The sequence below is a fragment of the Schistocerca cancellata genome, chromosome 3 (assembly GCF_023864275.1).
Source record: "Schistocerca cancellata isolate TAMUIC-IGC-003103 chromosome 3, iqSchCanc2.1, whole genome shotgun sequence".
Lineage (NCBI taxonomy): Eukaryota > Metazoa > Arthropoda > Insecta > Orthoptera > Acrididae > Schistocerca > Schistocerca cancellata.
In genome coordinates, this window is record NC_064628.1 from 52493095 (window position 1) to 52512018 (window position 18924).

Genomic DNA, 18924 nt, shown 5'->3' on the forward strand with positions numbered 1-18924 from the left:
GTAACGTGCGGCCCGTGTTAACAGGTGCAGCCCTCGTGGCAGCTGCGAGATGTGTTCGTGGTGAACACAGTGCTGCAGGCCGCCATGCCAGCAGACGTCGCCCCCGGTAGCTACCCGCTCTCCAAGAGCCCCAACATCTCTGTTGAGCAGGCCTTCGAGGAGTACTTCGAGGAGAAAGGTGAGATTCAGTACAAGGAAAAACGAATATTGCTACAGCCTTACCAGCTAGTATTAGCAATACAAATCAGTCATCATCCATGTGCTGCAAGATTGATCAGATATAAACTAAACCTTGCATTTTGCAGATATATGAGGGCATGTTATTTTTTGGAGTCATTCTTACCTTGATCCATTGAGGTGTGTACAGTTTTGTACATTTCATGCTGCAAGTCGTATGTCTATATTCCACAATATTAGTCAGTGAGACACCCTTCTGTTTATGAACAGTGGATCAGTTATTTTACTCATGAATACTTCGATCTGATTCGTAAGGAACAGATTCAATAAGTTCTTAAATATGGATCGTTATTTTCACAATCGCCACTTCCTTTTCGACAAACAGCTTACAAAGTTTGGTGCACTGTTTTCTACCATGACTGTAATTGGCTGCTGTCGAGGTGGAAGGATTAAATTCAGAGTATGTGTGCTGCATAACTGAAGAACGGATATATACATTCCTTGTTTCAATTGGATGAGTTACATACATAGCAACAATACTATGAGACGTGTATGATGGTTTCATTTATTCATCTTGCTGCATCTGAAACAGTTTCTCACGGCTCATGGCTGGCAAAGTGTTATTTTCTAAAATTATGCATGTAGAAGAAAGCTATACAAAGTTAGCACATACATACTTCTCAAGCTAAGTGTGGATTTTAAATATTCTGGATTCCAAATATTTGTTTCTGGTGTAATAATAGAAAATGCACCTAGCGTCCATGATAAGTTTCTCTCATTGGTAACTGTCACAGCTTCCACTACAAAACGATAGTTGTTATCTGTTTCATTGCAAAAGATCTACTAGTCAGATACTCCTGTGGAAGAATGCTACACTTTCTGCAATTAGGTAACATGACCCCACACTCCAGTCATCCGTTATTATCTCTCCAGTGATGGAAGGTAGACGGAGCGTTTACATTTCTGGTCTGTTGCATTTCATCTAATTTGTATCTCTGTTGAAGGTGCATCGATTGTCTGGATGATAGAGAACATCATGGGATCAGAAGCATTCTACAGAGCACTCAACAAGTATCTCACACAGAAGTAAGTACCACACTACAACTGCTTTAACCTTGTCCTCCGTGCAGACGTGTTTAGTGGCTGTTTCTGAAAATTATTTGTCAGAACTCAAAATATAGGCTTTTTCTTGCATACTCCATTAAATAAAGCTTTTAGCTGTTAGCGTTTACTTTATGTCAATAATTCTGAGAAATTTTCTATTGAAACAGTGAAGAGACGTATCTGGAATACTAATAAGCCAAACACATACAATTTACACAGTCTCCTCTAAAAGACAGCATCACAGTTCAGTTTGTCTCCTATATGTAGGCGCATTTGTAATGATACAAAACACAGTTCATGGGCACGTGGAAGCCACCGCAGAGAATTATTAGAGTGATGGTTGTGTGGTCCCAATACCTCAGCTCTGCCCACTAGAGCCGTAATAGTACTTTCAATTAATACACGTGATACTGTTCCGTATTGTCAAAAACACATCAAATGATGTTGGTAAAGGTGGCCTGTCTCACAATAATGGCACATAATTTGGCACTTAGAGAAGTTGAAACAATATGTAAAATTACCCCTGTGAATGCAGACAAAGTGACCAACTTACTTGTGCTAATATTAGTGGTGAAACCAAATACTTGATAGCGCAGAAAGAGGTGGTCATTACACTTCGTCTCACATAGAGTGCAGAAAGAGGTGGTCATTACACTTTCTCTCACATAGAGTCTACCTTAAACTCCCCAATATTTTTGAACCCATCTCTGTCTTTAAAAGTGTGCTCTCAGCCTGCGTCTCACCTACAAGGCGCTACAGTCTGGAACCGCGCGACCGCTACGGTCGCAGGTTCGAATCTTGCCTCGGACATGGATGTGTGTGATGTCCTTAGTTAGGTTTAATTAGTTCTAAGTTCTAGGGGCACTGATGACCTCAGTAGTTAAGTCCCATAGTGCTCAGAGCCATTTGAACCATTTCACCTACAAGGATAATTAACTCAGTTGGAGTGACCGTTACAGTTTAGTGTTAAAAAATATTCAAATAAACAGATTTTAGCTTTATTTCATCGTCTGTAGATGACAGAGCTAATGGATTTCCCACAGCATGGACATGGACGTGTGGGAGGATCTGCTGTTGGCGGCCCTGGACTCAGAGTCACCTGCATCTTCCCTGCCAGAGGGCGGCTCGCTGTCCTCTGTGGTGCAGCCGTGGCTACAGCAGAGCGGCTTCCCGCTCATCTCCGTCTCCAGGAACTATTCCGACGGATCAGCTGTCATATCACAGGTGCTTTGACTTTCCCACCTCCTACGGAAGTCTAGTCAGCTGTCCCTGTGGTGGTCCACTGCAGCCTTATATCGGCTCCCATGTGCTTTTGCAGGCACCATACCTGTCACAAGTGGACGCCGTGTGGCCAGTGCCCATCAGCTACACGTCCCGCTCTGAGGCCAACTACTCAGCGACTGCCCCACGGCTCTGGCTGCTGGACTCTGAGCTGGTGGTGCCAGCTGTGGCCCAGCCAGATGACTGGCTACTCCTCAACATGAATGTGACTGGTGGGTGTCTCGTACTCTCACCTCTTTAGTACAGTAATACTGTTTATGCAATGTGCTAACTTTTGTCAGCATTATCTGAAGATATCAATCTTCATCTTACATTGACAACTCATTGGTTGGTTATACAGAGCACACATTACGGCGATTCATTGCTGCAATTAATCTCATAAACTGTGATGAATCATATTGGTCATGTCCTCCATTGAGGTCATAGCTAAGTTTCTCAGAAATGCTATTGCCAAAGTGTTTCCATGGATCCTCCTACAGTTCTACAATGAAGTTACAAACTCTGTTCACTGAGATTTTGTTTGCTCTGCTCTTTGACTTAAGCTGTGTCTATAACACATATCTAGCAGAGTCTGTATCATGTTCTATTATTGGGTTGGGTTGGGTTGTTTGGGGGAGGAGACCAGACAGCGAGGTCATCGGTCTCTAGTTGCCTGGAGCGATTTAGGGAAATCACGGAAAACCTAAATCAGGATGGCCGGACGCGGGATTGAACCGTCGCCCTCCCGATTGCGAGTACATGTTCTATTATTGTCAGACTCATAATTAACTTCTGAAAGTTATAATTTGATACAGCTTTGTTGAGAAATGTTTTGTCAAGTATAATTATGTTTACTGTAGGTAACAATTCATTCTATTGGTGTTCTGTCATACTGCAAGAGTTTTAGGAAATCAGTCCCTCCTCTCTTCATATATGGTTTCTGGAAATATCGGCTTGATCAAAAGTCTGTACTGTGCATATTGCCCACCTTGCCTGCATAAAACCATGTCACTGAAGGTGAGATGGACGTATGTTAACTCCATGAAGAAAGCTTTTCATCATCATCGTTCGCACTATTACATCAAACACATCGAAGAAAATTTAAAGTTTCGTTCTGCATGACTATATCGTGATGGTTGCTTCCACAGTAGGGTAAATGCCGGAACTAATACAAAAACGGTGAAATCACGTTAGATACGGCGACAGGATCTAAGATATGACAATTGAGCGATCATTTGTGGCCTTAGGAGAATTGGGAACAGGTTTGTGGATGATGTTTATTAAATACAAACACTAGACGAGAATGTAGTCACCCCTAGGATACTTCACACTTATACTATGCAACAATGCTTCTAGCCTTAGTAACGGCCTCAATTCAGTGAGGAAGTTAAGTCCACAAATTTCTTTTGGTGTAGCGCATCTGAATGAGACCACTTTTTGACAATTATGTTACATAGAATGTTGTGTAGGATTAACACATTGCTGGGTTAATGATCGCTGCATTCCTCCCACTGTTCCAAAACTGTGTCAAGTATTTTGTATGAGATTAAAATGGGGCGATTTAGAAGGCCAGTCGAATTATGGTAGTTTGCCTTAAGTTTTGCAAAACCATCAATGTCTATGTGCAGACCTGTTGGTTTTGACATATTGTAAGGTAGTAGTATCCACAACATATTTATGAGGACGGTTTGATAAGTCTGGTTAATTTCCATGAAAAAATGCAACATTTTTGTTGCGTCTTCATAGTATGTAGGCTTGATTACTCCAAGGATTGCATGAAGAATTCCAACAACGAACAGTGTAAAGTTCTTGTTGACAAATGTCTGAACTAAGCACTGTATCCATTGCAATCGAAACTGGAGAAAATACAGCTTTGGGCTGTTGTTAAACATTTTCTTTTGAAGGGTTGGACTGCTACACAAATCAAAACGAATTTCGTGTGGACTCTACACCATCGCTGTAGACCATTTATTCTATGATTCATGAATTTGAACGTGGTGATACAAACAGCAGAGCCGAACGAGCTCTGGTCATTGAAAGGAAACCGTTACAGAATCCATAATATCGTAATGCACGACTGTCAAATAAAAATTCGTGAGCTCCCTGCGACTGTAGGTTCTCATCTAAGCGAACGCATAATGTCCTGCACAGAGATTTGGCTATGGAGAAGCTGTGTACAAAGTGGCTGCCATGATGCTCACAGTCGACCAAAAAGCATCCGACAGACCATTTCAACACAATGTCTGGCGTTGTTTAATCGCAATCCTCAAGACGTTTTACACAGTTTTGTGACCATTAATCATAGCACACCAGAGTTAAAACGGCAGTGAAAACAACTTCCAGAGGCAAGTGAAACTGCACCAAAGAAGGCAAAGAGCAGCTGGTAGGAGGATGGCCACTGTTTTTTTTGGGGGGGGGGGGGGGGGAGGGATTTATAGGAAAAATCCTCACTGAAAAACGTATCTGCGCCCAATGATGCTTCATTGATGGATCGTCTGAAACTTCCATTGGCTGCGAAGAGACCAATTTCGCAAGCAAAAAGTGCTCTTTCATCAGGCTAATGCACCATCCCACAAATCAGCAATAACAGTGACGAAGTTGAATGAATTTGGCTTTTACTTAGTTTCTCATCCACACTATTCACCAAACGTACCCTAGTAACTTCTTCCTATTCGAAAACTTGAAACTTGGCCATTCTGGGAAGAAGTTTTCATCAAATGAGCAAGTGATAGATGCAGTCAACGAGTATTTTGCAGAGTCTGAGAAATCCTGTTTTTCGATGGGATGAAAAAGTTGGAGTATAACTGGATAAAGTGTATATCCCCAAAACAGAGACTATGTCGAGAAGAAAGATGAGTTGTTTACGAAACAAACTTTTTTCCTTCCTTTTTTTACCAGACTTATAAAACCACTGCTGTATCATTACAATATCCTTTTAGTCACCAAGCATATTGTAGCAGCAATCCTGGTACATGCACACTGTTTCTTTTGAAGTACGTGCCAATGTTATGGTAAGGAAAACACATTTAAAACGTCATGAAATCACCACCAGCCAAAACAAAAACCTCAAGACACCACAGTTAATATGAGAAATGTATACTAATTTATTACATTTATCGAAAAACTGTAAATAACATATTAATATCTTTGTACTTAGATTTACGTAAATTACTTCACCATTTGGGACTGGCTCAAAGTTGATCCATTATGGATTGTGGGACGATGGCTGGGATGAACTTCTTGATGTAATAATTTACCAACAGCCGTATGATTTGTAGAAGTTTATTTTATTTGACAAACTTCTATGTGCTACCAGTTTCGGCATTACTATGACGAGTGGGGCCTGAAGACGGCATCAGTGTAATGCCGAACCTGGTAGCACATAGAAGTTCATAAAATAAAATAAACTTCTACAAATCATACGGCTGTTGGTAAATTATTAAATCAAGAATGGCTCAAAGTTGTTCCGATGCCCTCCCACATCTGGAACAGCCAGGTAGTGGGACACTTTCTTGTATTAAAAACCTCTCCATTCATACATTAGCTTCTTCTTAAATTTGTAATTCTTTCTTGTTTTCTTTCCCTCATTTTATGTTCCTTTTATTCATTATTGTTACACTTGTTTTATTGCTTGAGGAAAAAAGTTAGAAAATATGGAACAATGTATTAACATGTAAAATGTACAACCTACTTTTTAAAATAGGCAACAGGTCTTCCGATATGCAATAAATGAATCAATAAAAAAGACCTCATTGGGGTATTGGTGCCCTTCACACTTTACATCGTTTGAAAAAGAAGAAAATTTTCGACATGTTGGACCATATTACTTGCCTACGAAACAACTACAACAAGAAAAATAAGACCAATAACAACAAGTGCAACAACACAAAATGCAACTAATTGAAAAGTATGCATGCTAAATACTAACGTTTTTTGGACTGCAGCTGACTGCTCTTGCGAGATGGAGTCCACCAGTGTGTGTTGTGTGCAGGCTACTACCGGGTGAACTACGACGAGCAGAACTGGGCGCTGGTGACGGCGCAGCTGCTGCGGGACCCCCTGGCGGTGCCAGCTGTGGCGCGTGCGCAGCTGCTGGACGACGCCGCCAGCCTGGCAGGTGCAGCACAGCTGCTGCCTGCAGGCACAGCTCTGCAGCTCGCCTCCTACCTGCGCTTCGAGTACGGCTACATCCCGTGGAGGGCCGTGCCGGGAGTCCTGCGGAATCTCGAGCTTCTTATCGACGAAGACGCGGCGGAGAACTTCAAGGTGAGGCCTCACAACATGGCACTCCTAACCTTTGAAATACTGTACTCTCTTTGCACTTACTGGTGTATTATTAAATCTGGCTTCATGAAATAATTTTTGTTCAGCCTATAGCTACAGTTCCTTATGCAATGTTTTTCCTTGTGCTTCAAGCGTCTCCATTAGTTTTCATCTATTTTTAATAAAAACTGGTAGGAGTTTGTACTGTCCCTGATCCATCACATGGCGATCCTGCTGCGCTACCACGAGCAACCTGGAGAGGACCACACGACTCGTATTCTGCGGGCCGTCATTGTCAGCATCGCGTGCAACTATGGTGAACCGTCGTGTCTCAACTCCATGTACGAGCAGTTGCAACACTTCATGGCTGCACCTGGCAACTCCAGCAACCAGTAAGTGACCCGCTCGAAGTTCTTTGTCCATTTGTGTAACACATTGACTGCCGACGATCTTGGCTAGTTCAAAATGGCTCTGAGCACTATGGGACTTAACATCAGTCCCCTAGAACTTAGAACTACTTAAACCTAACTAACCTAAGGACATCACACACATCCATGCCCGAAGCAGGATTCGAACCTGCGACCGTAGCGGACGCGCGGTTCCAGACTGAAGCGCCTAGAACCGCTCGGCCACTGCGGCCGCCGATCTTGGCTAGTACCAAAACTTATCTCATCTGCATCTACATCTACATTTATACTCCGCAAGCAACCCAACGGTGTGTGGCGGAGGGCGATGATAGAGATCTCTCTCAACAAAGTACAATCTCGACCTGCAAATTCAACGTACAATTTGAACTAAACATAATTTAAAAGCTTATGTCCTGATCTTCATGTAATTGAATTAGAATGAAAGAAAATCACAGTCTTTGAAAAAGTCACCTACATTTGGCTACAATAAAGCATGCATAATTTTAAATGCTCTATTTCATACCGAAATCCATTCTTTCAGTACATCCGTCGTCAGTTACGTAATAAGGCAACCTTTTCCAATAAGACAATTTGCACTGTAAACAGCACTCCCTTATTTTCTAGCCTTCAACAGTAATAGAAATTTTAAACTTTTTTAAAAAATCAGAAATGGCCGGCCGCGGTGGTCTAGCGGTTCTGGCGCTGCAGTCCGGAACCGCGGGACTGCTACGGTCACAGGTTCGAATCCTGCCTCGGGCATGGGTGTGTGTGGTGTCCTTAGGTTAGTTAGGTTTAAGTAGTTCTAAGTTCTAGGGGACTTATGACCTAAGATGTTGAGTCCCATAGTGCTCAGAGCCATTTGAACCATCTTTTAGAAATAAGTACTTAAAACTGTTGTCATAACCATTTTTAATTGTAAAATCAATAAATAACCATTGTTATAAACCGTAAGCAATCTAACTCAGAGCGAGAAAGAACCTGTCATAGAGCCATCAGATGTCACTTACCCATCAACGTAAAGCGGTATTTACCTTTCAGTAGATACATGTATTTTGCTTTACTGTATAATAGTAGGCATCTGCTGTAAAGGACTCCATACGCTACAAAATATCGCTACTCAGACGTCTCTGGAGAATGATTTATACACCATACAATAGAGCATCAGAAGTGGTACAGTTACAGGACCAGCTTAAAATAAGACTTTCAGCAACAATTATACGAGAGGAGTTCAGTAATGCAACACAATTTTTCTGAAAAACTGATTGGCTTTATTCAGGATTCCACATATCACACATCATTCTCCACTCTTTTTGCTACAAAACCCGATTTTACTCTATTGTCTCTGTTCCATGCGATAGCCATACACCACCTTATTGGGAGGGCCAGTACGCCCATGTATTACCACTCTACTGGTTGACGTCAGAGCCAACTTGTTGCTGCATCAGTAGCCTCCCCATCACCAATGTAATACTTCCTGTGGAGGCCAAACAATTGGAAGTCAGACAATGCGTAATCCGGAGTGGATGGAAGAACAGTCCAATGAAGTTTTGCAAGCTCCTCTCGGGCATGTAGATTTGTGTAAGGCTTTGCATTGTCATGGAGGTGTTTGATTGTGATCCAACGATCACCTCAAGTAAGAGTGTCTGCTCGTTCCAACATTACACAAGTCACAGCCCTGTACACACGGCCGGCATGCGGGAGATCGGACAGGATGACGCCATTTTGTTGCAATGATGACAGACGCCTCGACATGCTTTTGTTCACTGCCAGATCGTAGGCATTATCCGAGCACCTATGAGTATCTGCGATGCTGTAGAAACTTAAAGACAGCTCTCTGCCTGGAGTGCATCTCCATTGCAGACGCCAGTTTGAAGGGCACATATAGTGCTGCGACCTATCGGAACTTCATGAAACTATAGGGGCTGAAGCGGGAATATCCCACAAGCGAAGCTATCTTATGCATAGCGGATATTTTTCCTACCGATATTGTGGCATTATTCCGACACTGCCTCACCACAACCTACTTTCAATACAATAATTACTTTTATGAACAGATTGACGGGGTGACTATGAGCAGTCCTCTAAGTCCTGCTGTGGCTAATTATTTATGGAGACTTTTGAACAACGGGCGTTGCAGACTGCCAGTAAGAGACCAGCCAGATGGTATCGCTACGTCGATGACACGTTCGTAGTATGGACACACGGAGCAGAGGAGTCGGATGCCTTCCTGACACACTTAAACAGCGTTAATAAGAAAATCCAATTCACTATGGAGACGGAAAGGAATGGGCAATTGAACTTCCTGGATGTGTCTGTGATTAAACGACGGGACGGAACGTTGGTCCATAAGGTGCATAGAAAGCCCACACATACTGATCGTTATCTACACAAGGAATCAAACCACCACCCTAGACAAAAAAGAGGTGTAATGAAAACTTTGGTAGACAGGGCGTACAAACTTTGTGAACCTGTTTATTTAAAAGATGAGATTGAACATCTACGGTCAACGTTCGTGAAGAATGGCTATTCTAGCAAGAATATAGATCGAGCACTTCGGTCTAGGCAGAGAATCAGGAGTAACGACGAACAACAGTCGTCCAAGGGCAAAGTTTTTCTTCCGTTCATTAGTAAGGTCACAGACCGCATTGGGAAAGTTTTAGGCAAGTATGGGGTGGAAACTATTTTCAGACCCACGAGAAAAATAAAAGAATTTTTAAGGTCGGCAAAAGATGCACGAGACCCTTTGGCTACACCGGGGGTTTATAAAATTCCTTGTAGTTGTGGACAGGTTTACATCGGTACCACAAAGAGAAGTGTGAACACCCGTCTTGTTGAACATAAGAGGAATTGCCGCCTGGGTCACACGGATAAATCGGCCGTAGCGGAACATATTTACCAGGAAGGTGATCATGAAATGAAATTCAGCGAGACGAGCGTCATATCAAATACGTCGCATTATTATGCACGCTTGTATAGACAGGCTATCGAGATTAATAAACATCGTAATAATTTTAACAGGAAAGACGAAGGTGTTAAACTGGATAAAATTTGGATGTCAGCATTGCACCGCAAGCGTGACGATCGATTACTTTCAATCGAGAATGTTGGCATTACCAGAGACAATCTCATAACCGACGCCACGTGATCGACTGTGGCGCCCTCTGTACTGCCTATATAATCAGCGCTTCGTCGAGTTCTCTTCGCAGTTCGCCGCTTTACCTCCGAGGATGTCTCCCGCAGTCGGAGACGAAACGTCAGGAGAGTGTTTTATACTTCGACCACGGCCTGTCAGCCCGGAAGTTTTAAGTAAAGACAATACCGGCCGTGAAAGCTTACATTGTATGATCATATCCCACAATGTCCCACAACAAATTCCGCAATTTTTCAGCCGAAACTGTCCGAGAAAAAAATTGTGTTGCGTGACGTATTGAATGCCTCTCGCACATGATATGTGCTAGACAGGACCTCCAACATGAGTACCGAAATTCGTTCATCCATATAAGATGTTTCAGTTATATCATCGTACGATAGATCACACATTTACCAAACTTACACTGCTACTGTTGAGAAAAACATTCCTAACGAAGATCCTTATTAGAATTTTAGCAGTACTGCATCAGGAAATTCAAGTTGTAGCTTCAACCATCCTACATTTTTGCAGGGTGGGACCAGACTTGAAGCGAGCCGTCTACTGCTACGGTGCACAGCAAGGTGGGGAAGACGCGTACAATTTCCTCATGGACCTGTACCAGACTACCGACATCGTCTCTGAGCTGAACGACATCGTGCTCGGTGCCACCTGCTCACAGTTAGTCGACGGGCTGCGGTAGGTGCAATGTCATACCATTACCTGTGTGACGGTGGGGTGCTACTGATTTATCTTCCAACCCAGTTCCAGCTTCCAGGAATATGCGCTACAAGTTTAAATGGGTCATAAGCTAACGACTTGAAAAGCTTCTCGTTCTTCAGTTGGTGTTAAAATATTCACTGCATGCATTTCTTTCGCATTCACGTTTTCATCTTGGACTATTTCCTTTACTGTTGTTTCTCAGTTCGGATATCATGAACATCTCGAGCAAACTAATGAAGATTATTTGGAAGAGTTACAAAGTGTAGACCTGTAAGGAATCGTGTGCCCTCAAGTGCGAGACTGTGAGTGTAAAGTGCCCACTTTGTGCAGGCTGCTGGAGCTGACCGCCACTGGAGCCAAGGGCGGCTTCCGGAGAGAGCACCTCCAGTGGCTGCTGGAGGGGCTGCTGCAGCGCCGACACACCCTTCCATCCGCTCTCCAGTTCCTCAGCCGTGGCGCAAATCTCCTCTCCAGGTGGGTGCAGGCGTCTTCTTCCTCACCGGTTTCTCTGCGTCTCTCTCCAGAGAGACAGCATCAGCGCTGTATCATAATAACAAAAAAGTCTAGTTTGTAATGGTAATGTGAGGTGAACTTTGATGACCAAATAAGGGGTGTGCGCTTCTCTTGACTTTACAGGGAATCTAATTAACTCTTGTTGCTAGCCCATCTGCCTGCATGGTTTCTGTCTGTATGTTTCAACGTAGAAAGATTTCCAAGTTGTCCAACATCCAGACACATTAGAAACTTCACTCGAGTAGAGTATCATGTCACTAGTATTTGCACTCACGAATGATCCGCCATTGAAGTTGCCTGTCTCTGGCATGTGCAGTTTCGAATTGATCGCAAAGTTGCATGGAGTAAGAGGCATAAGTATAATGTTATGTTGCATTGAAACGTCTGATCAAGGAGTGATATGCAAAGTGATATGAAATAAATAATTATAATAAAGTTTTCTTATAAATGTACAATAACATTAGTAAAACTATCATGAAAAAATGCAGGTAAGTTCTGTAATACAGAAATTGTTACACTGAAACATCTATTACATTTCAGCTTGGAAGTGTTTGACAAACAGTAAGTCGTTTATTTCCGCACTCCCACACAACTCCTGTTGCCCAAATTTTGGCTAGGAACAGAAGCCACCACATTTAGAATAGAATGCCTGATGGAGTAACAGAACTGAATTTCCTCCTTCAAAAAAACGACTCCATTTAGAACAAAGCAGTAAAAATAGTTGAAAATTTAAATGTCTTATAACTATCGGAAAGTAAAGGGGTTATATGCACAGTCATTTGGTGGTTATATAATGCCCAGTTTAAACCAATACTGCCAGTGGATGACTAGAGATAAACATCTGTCTCTCAGCATCATGGAGCACGCCAGTTTCTCCATGTTGTACATCAGCATTCATCCATCGCACTATAGCCGAATTTTGTTTCACCTAAACGACAGTATGCATATGCTGATGTGATTCGTCCAACAAAATCTCATTCGATTATTTCCACAGTATAGTCTATCAGGGTCGTTAATTCATGTATCTTGATTCTGATACCGACTTGACACTGAATTCCAAAATGTTGTTCTGCTCGACCCGTGTCTGATATCACTTTTTGTGTCTGCAGGCCAGGTGAGAAGCAGGCGGCCAGGAAGTTGCTGAGGCAGGCCATACTGGAGATGCGCGACGACCAACTGCTGGAGAAGGTGAGTGGCGGGAGGGGATTGTACTGCTCATGTGTTCCTTATGTTTGGGAGAGAGAGCATTTGCGAGCTGTACATAATGACGACATCACTAACGTCACACACACACACACACACACACACACACACACACACATACACATGCACACACATGGGTGTGGGAGAGAGGAAGGCAAACAAATTGGTCCTATAAGAGTCAGAAACATTAAACTAGACAGTTTTATGGATAGATCATGTCTGTCTATGCTGCAAGTAAAACATTAAAAGACATCATTGCATTTCACATCATTATAATAAAGTAAAAATTTTATTGCTGTTACCTAAATGCTAGTTAATCTGAAAATATAACCATGAATTTCTATGAGCATACATCATACTCATACATGTTTCGATAGCATTGTAATTACATGTTCAGGAGAGTGAATAAATTTAACTGTAGAGGATATAGGTGTCACAGCACAAGACGAGGGGGTCTACGCTGGTTTCTAAAGAGAAATAATTACTTGTTTACCTCAGTTTTATGTTTATATGTCATGTTGTTTCCATCAGTAATACGAATAAATAAATGCAGTCATTTACACATGGACATCATACAATCTTTTATTGAGATAAAGTATTTCATCCCCCCTTTTCCATTGTACTCTTACCGCACTAAGCTTTCACCTTGTCCTCATGACCTTCATCAGGTGCAGCAGGCAGCCGTCGCCCTGGAGGACGAGTCGCTCGTCGCAGCCGCACAGTGGCGCCGTGACGTCATCGCCAATGGAGCAGCCGCACGCCGCGATGCAGCTCGCTGGCTCAAAGGAAAACCATGGCGCCTCTGAAATGGGGTACGGTCTGAATCCCTGTGTCATGCAGCCTACACATAGTGAGCAGGCTGGCGAACTAACAGCAAACAACATGTAGTGATATTTACATAATAAAAGGGTCTCAAAATCTGACTGGAATTTCTTTTGTATATTTCCCTTCGTAATTTATGTAACTAAGTGTGTCGCCATTACTCTATATATTAAGGCAACCGACTACAAAACAGATACTGCAGTAACGACCTCAGCATATAAAAGGCAGTGCCCTAACTGACTGACTCAATGACTCGTCATCACTAAGTCCAAACCATTAGGATAGAAACTTGAATTGCAAAAGTTGTTGATCTTATACTGTAGGCGTCGTTTCGGAAGAGAGCTTTGGATATTCCACAAATATGGGGGCGAAAGGGGAATGAAAATTTGTAATTAAATATTTCGTCATAGTAAACATTTGTTGAAGATAAATCTGTGATAGCTGGACTTTCCTTCTTAGTTAGATACAAAGGGATGAGAGTCTCTAAGGAAATATCACCGTAGGAACGCAAAATCCATGAATAATAACAATCTTGGACTCCAGCTAACGGAATATTTTGTTGATCAGAAGTACATTCGGAAAGACCTTGATTCTATGGCCCTCATTAGAGTGAAAAGCTTAGTTGTTGTAATTTGTGACCAAAATAAAAATTCGAGGAAAAGAAAAAAAAAAAATATCTGAGCAGAGCTTACAGCCTAAGCGAGTAAAGCAGTACGCTATAAGCAAGTAGATAAGGTAGTGTTAAAGAGCCGTTAAAAATACAGATGTTCATTGGCTACAGTATTACTGTTCGTTTTTTTGGTCTATATCCACTAACATAGCCTTGAGACCAGTTAAGTGCAGAGAATAGGGTACTTCCAGTTTTACTGTGTAGAAGTGTTTAATCTTCTTTCATGGAGAGCGAGAAGAGTGATTGGTTAAATGCTCTGTTCATATTGTAATTATTCTAATCTTTTTTCCTACTGTCTCTACTAGAGCTATGTCTAGAAGGCTATAAAAAATTTCTTTATTTCGCACATAACACTGATTCCTGAAAAACTAGAAGTTGATTGCTACTGTATAGTTAACGTCTGTCTTCAAGTGTCTAACAGTTAAAACTTATAGAGCTGGTTATCTTCGTAACTGCCATTATCTGTGGACTGACAAAAATACCTAGTTTTTCTGGAAGTTATAACTCGTGTGTACAAATATTTAGTTGGAACTGCAAAACAGTTTTACGTTTTTTGGACTTCCTTCTTTAAACAGACGTATTTTGAGATTGGTATTGCTAGATCTGAAACCACAGATGAAACCTCAATTTATCAGCAGTTACATGAAACGTGTAAATGAATGACGACAGTGAAAATTGTGCCGGACCGGGACTCGATCCAGGATTTTCCGCTTCACCCGAGCGGTCGTCTTCTGCTTTGGATATCCCAGGTAGTCCGTATGTCATCGTTCCTCCATCACAGGCTATACTCGTACACACACTATGTAATTCCGGAAGAGGAGAGGACATTTTAATTGAAAGTCGCTGCCTGATATTGGCAGATAAATGCAATACTGCGGTGCCTCTGTTGTTAAGAAGAACGATACCGATGTGTGCCTTACGGAACAGTGCATCGTTCTTCTTAACAACATGGGTATCAACAGTAATTATCGCAGAAAAAAATTGCAAAGGAATTCTGGTATTCAAATACGAGTAGATACCATTAAAAACAAACATGTGAGCTTTCTATTTAAATTCTTTTTACATACCATTTAAATCTAAAGAAACACACAAAAGCAAAGAAAAATTTAGCTTTCATAGTGGAGTATAGTCTAGTATAAATTGAACATGGAGGCATACATACTCCAACGTTACATTCACAGGAATCTTATGCTTATATTGATTTTCTGATCAAGTTGCAGGCAAATCCTTCATAGCAACACAGCCTGCAAAAAATAATACGATAAACGTGTAATCCGAAGCGTCATCAAATATTTCGTCCCCATCATCTGCAGGCTTTGTGAATCATTTGTTCCAGACGTTTCTCCTCTCCATTGCGCATTCTGAACACAAAATCAACACAAAAGCATACAAGACGCGCGGGACAGAGAGAATTTGAACGTCACGTAAAACCTACGAAACAGAGACGATAAAAGAAGGTTTCAAAAACGACTAGATTAGATTAGTACTTGTTCCATATATCATGAATACGACACTTCGTAATGATGTGGAACGTGTCAGGTCAATAAAAGGTGTCTATACAAGATATTACATTACACAAAATATTACATGACACTTAATATATTTTTTTTATCTTTTCATTTTTGTGGGGGGGGGGGGGGGGGTTGGGGAAATTACCCATTAACTATATCCAAAAATTCATCTAATGAGTAGAAGGAGTTGCCATTAAGATATTATTTTAATTTCCTTTTAAATGCTATATGGCTATCTGTCAGACTTTGGATGCTATTTGGTAAGTGACCAAAGACTTCTGTGGCAGCATAATTTACCCCTTTTGAGCCAAAGTTAGATTTAACCTTGAGTAGTGGATATCATCCTTCCTCCCAGTGTTGTAGCCATGTACACTGCTACTACTTTTGAGTTCGCTCGGATTGTTAATAACAAATTTCATAAGTGAATATATATATTGTGAGGCCACAGTGAAGATCTCTAGCTCTTTAAATAAGTGTCTGCAGGATGATCTTGGATGAGCTCCAGCAATTATTCTGATTACTACTACCATCTAACGTAAACTACGGAACCTGCACACCTGGCAGACGTTTGCGGGAGCCGTAAATTACGTTCGACACCGCAGAGGATCACACAACTCGTGCGATGTAATTTACGTCCGTCGCACATTCCCATTTCCCGCAAGTGCCTTAATATTATGTCAGCCGCATGCTAAATGTTAAGGTTTTCCAATATCTTCGTGAGGCTGTCCCATGGTTCACGCAAAAGTAAGACCATTTCTGCTGGCCTTCTTTGTATACGTTCTGCAGTTAGTACTTTACACTTAAGTGTTATTTGAATGTTTTGTCAATTGATTACATTTTCCCAGTATCATGTGAATGAACTAGAGTCTGCGAGATACATCCTCTGTGACTGAGCGTATGTGACCATTCTCTTTCGTGTAGTCATAAATTGTTACAGTCAGGCAATGTAGGTTTTTCCATATTTAATTCTAAAATTGTAATTCACTTATACCTTTCTAAACAGTCATGTTAATCTCAGTCTCTCAGTCACAAAAACCTATAAAGCAAACGAGGCATTTTATTCTATTTTATTGGCGTTTGCTGGACGCACCGCTACACACAGTACATTACAAATACAGCTGATGTTACACTAATTTTTGATAGTGCATGCAGACAACACAGAATATGCTATTTGTGTTAATATGCGTACGAATCAACCTCTTAGAAAATCCTTCAAGATTGATGTTGATTCGCATGAACTATTTACGAAATCTCTAGCGCATTTCCTTTTGATGTGGCTGCTATATTTTCCATGACGTTAGACATCGTCTACACCATGACTAATCCGTAGACCACGCTTTTTGGTTGGAAACTACAGTCCTCACAGCCTCGCAGGCTTCGTGCTTCTTCCCACTCTTCATTCCACACGTTACGTAAATTCGTTATAATTCCAGCGATGTCCTCGGATGGATTGAAAATAGAGATAATGAAGTACCCATTGCATGTTGCTATATTTGTGACGAGATCCAAGTGACGCAATCCAGAGAGAATTTATCGATGCTCCATACCACAGCAGCTCTACCATAGGATGAGCAATTGTTAACCTTTTGTACTGATGGAATGTTGAGAGGTGGCAGTACAATTAACAAATAGCTGTGATCGGGATCTCATTTAGTCCAAGCAGACTGCCACTGCCCCTGCAAGAAATACTGACGCGTTCTCGTGAAAGCAGTACGACCGCCCTTCTTGAAGGTGAACTAAAGGTGTCACCAAACGTAATCTGTCAGCGAATATTGTAATTGCATCCAGATGCTAAGTTTCTTGGAATATTTTGTTAATGTGTGATCTTTACTTTTTAGGTAGGTGATGGATTTTGACGAGCCGAGAAAAAATACTTTGAAGTGCTGGTTTGTCCAGTGAATTGTGTAGAAAGGAAATATTCTGGTAAGTGTTGTCTCTATCCAGCATCGCGCTTTTTGTTGCCAGAGAGAAACGTTAACTGATCCGATAAACTTCTTTAGGGCGGTTAATTTATAAACAATGAGAAGATCGGGAGTTCTAGTCCTCGGGAACAGCACTTCACCCTCCAGGAACAGGTGCACAGTATGAAGTACCACCTGCGCTACCTCCATACAGAACGTTAATTGGTGATGGAGACACCAGCAATTGTTTGTTATAACACATAGTTACTACATTTTGCCGAAGTACATACTAGTAAGAAAGTAGGTCAATCTACACTCCTGGAAATGGAAAAAAGAACACATTGACACCGGTGTGTCAGACCCACCATACTTGCTCCGGACACTGCGAGAGGGCTGTATAAGCAATGATCACACGCACGCCACAGCGGACACACCAGGAACCGCGGTGTTGGCCGTCGAATGGCGCTAGCTGCGCAGCATTTGTGCACCGCCGCCGTCAGTGTCAGCCAGTTTGCCGTGGCATACGGAGCTCCATCGCAGTCTTTAACACTGGTAGCATGCCGCGACAGCGTGAACGTGAACCGTATGTGCAGTTGACGGACTTTGAGCGAGGGCGTATAGTGGGCATGCGGGAGGCCGGGTGGACGTACCGCCGAATTGCTCAACACGTGGGGCGTGAGGTCTCCACAGTACATCGATGTTGTCGCCAGTGGTCGGCGGAAGGTGCACGTGCCCGTCGACCTGGGACCGGACCGCAGCGACGCATGGATGCACGCCAAGACCGTAGGATCCTACGCAGTGCCGTAGGGGACCGCACCGCCACTTCCCAGCAAATTAGGGACACTGTTGCTCCTGGGGTATCGGCGAGGACCATTCGCAACCGTCTCCATGAAGCTGGGCTACGGTCCCGCACACCGTTAGGCCGTCTTCCGCTCACGCCCCAACATCGTGCAGCCCGCCTCCAGTGGTGTCGCGACAGGCGTGAATGGAGGGACGAATGGAGACGTGTCGTCTTCAGCGATGAGAGTCGCTTCTGCCTTGGTGCCAATGATGGTCGTATGCGTGTTTGGCGCCGTGCAGGTGAGCGCCACAATCAGGACTGCATATGACCGAGGCACACAGGGCCAACACCCGGCCTCATGGTGTGGGGAGCGATCTCCTACAGTGGCCGTACACCACTGGTGATCGTCGAGGGGACACTGAATAGTGCACGGTACATCCAAACCGTCATCGAACCCATCGT

At 42.5% G+C, this 18924-nt stretch overlaps 1 protein-coding gene across 3 annotated transcripts in view; it reads left to right on the forward strand.

Annotated features, from left to right (window-relative positions):
- Window positions 1–13681, forward strand: part of LOC126176033 (aminopeptidase N-like) — a 37365-nt gene extending 23684 nt beyond the window's left edge. For 2 of the 3 annotated variants that reach the window (XM_049923164.1, XM_049923163.1), the window contains exons 8-16: window positions 25–178; window positions 1182–1263; window positions 2325–2505; window positions 2600–2774; window positions 6533–6807; window positions 7000–7196; window positions 10873–11037; window positions 11392–11535; window positions 13446–13681. In XM_049923164.1, coding sequence (XP_049779121.1) covers window positions 25–178; window positions 1182–1263; window positions 2325–2505; window positions 2600–2774; window positions 6533–6807; window positions 7000–7196; window positions 10873–11037; window positions 11392–11535; window positions 13446–13665 — 1593 coding nt within the window. In that variant the 3' untranslated portion in view covers window positions 13666–13681. Of the gene's footprint in view, window positions 1–24; window positions 179–1181; window positions 1264–2324; window positions 2506–2599; window positions 2775–6532; window positions 6808–6999; window positions 7197–10872; window positions 11038–11391; window positions 11536–12683; window positions 12763–13445 lie in introns of all 3 variants that reach the window. The other variant, XM_049923165.1, reaches the window with a different exon arrangement.
- Window positions 13682–18924: the final 5243 nt, after the last annotated feature.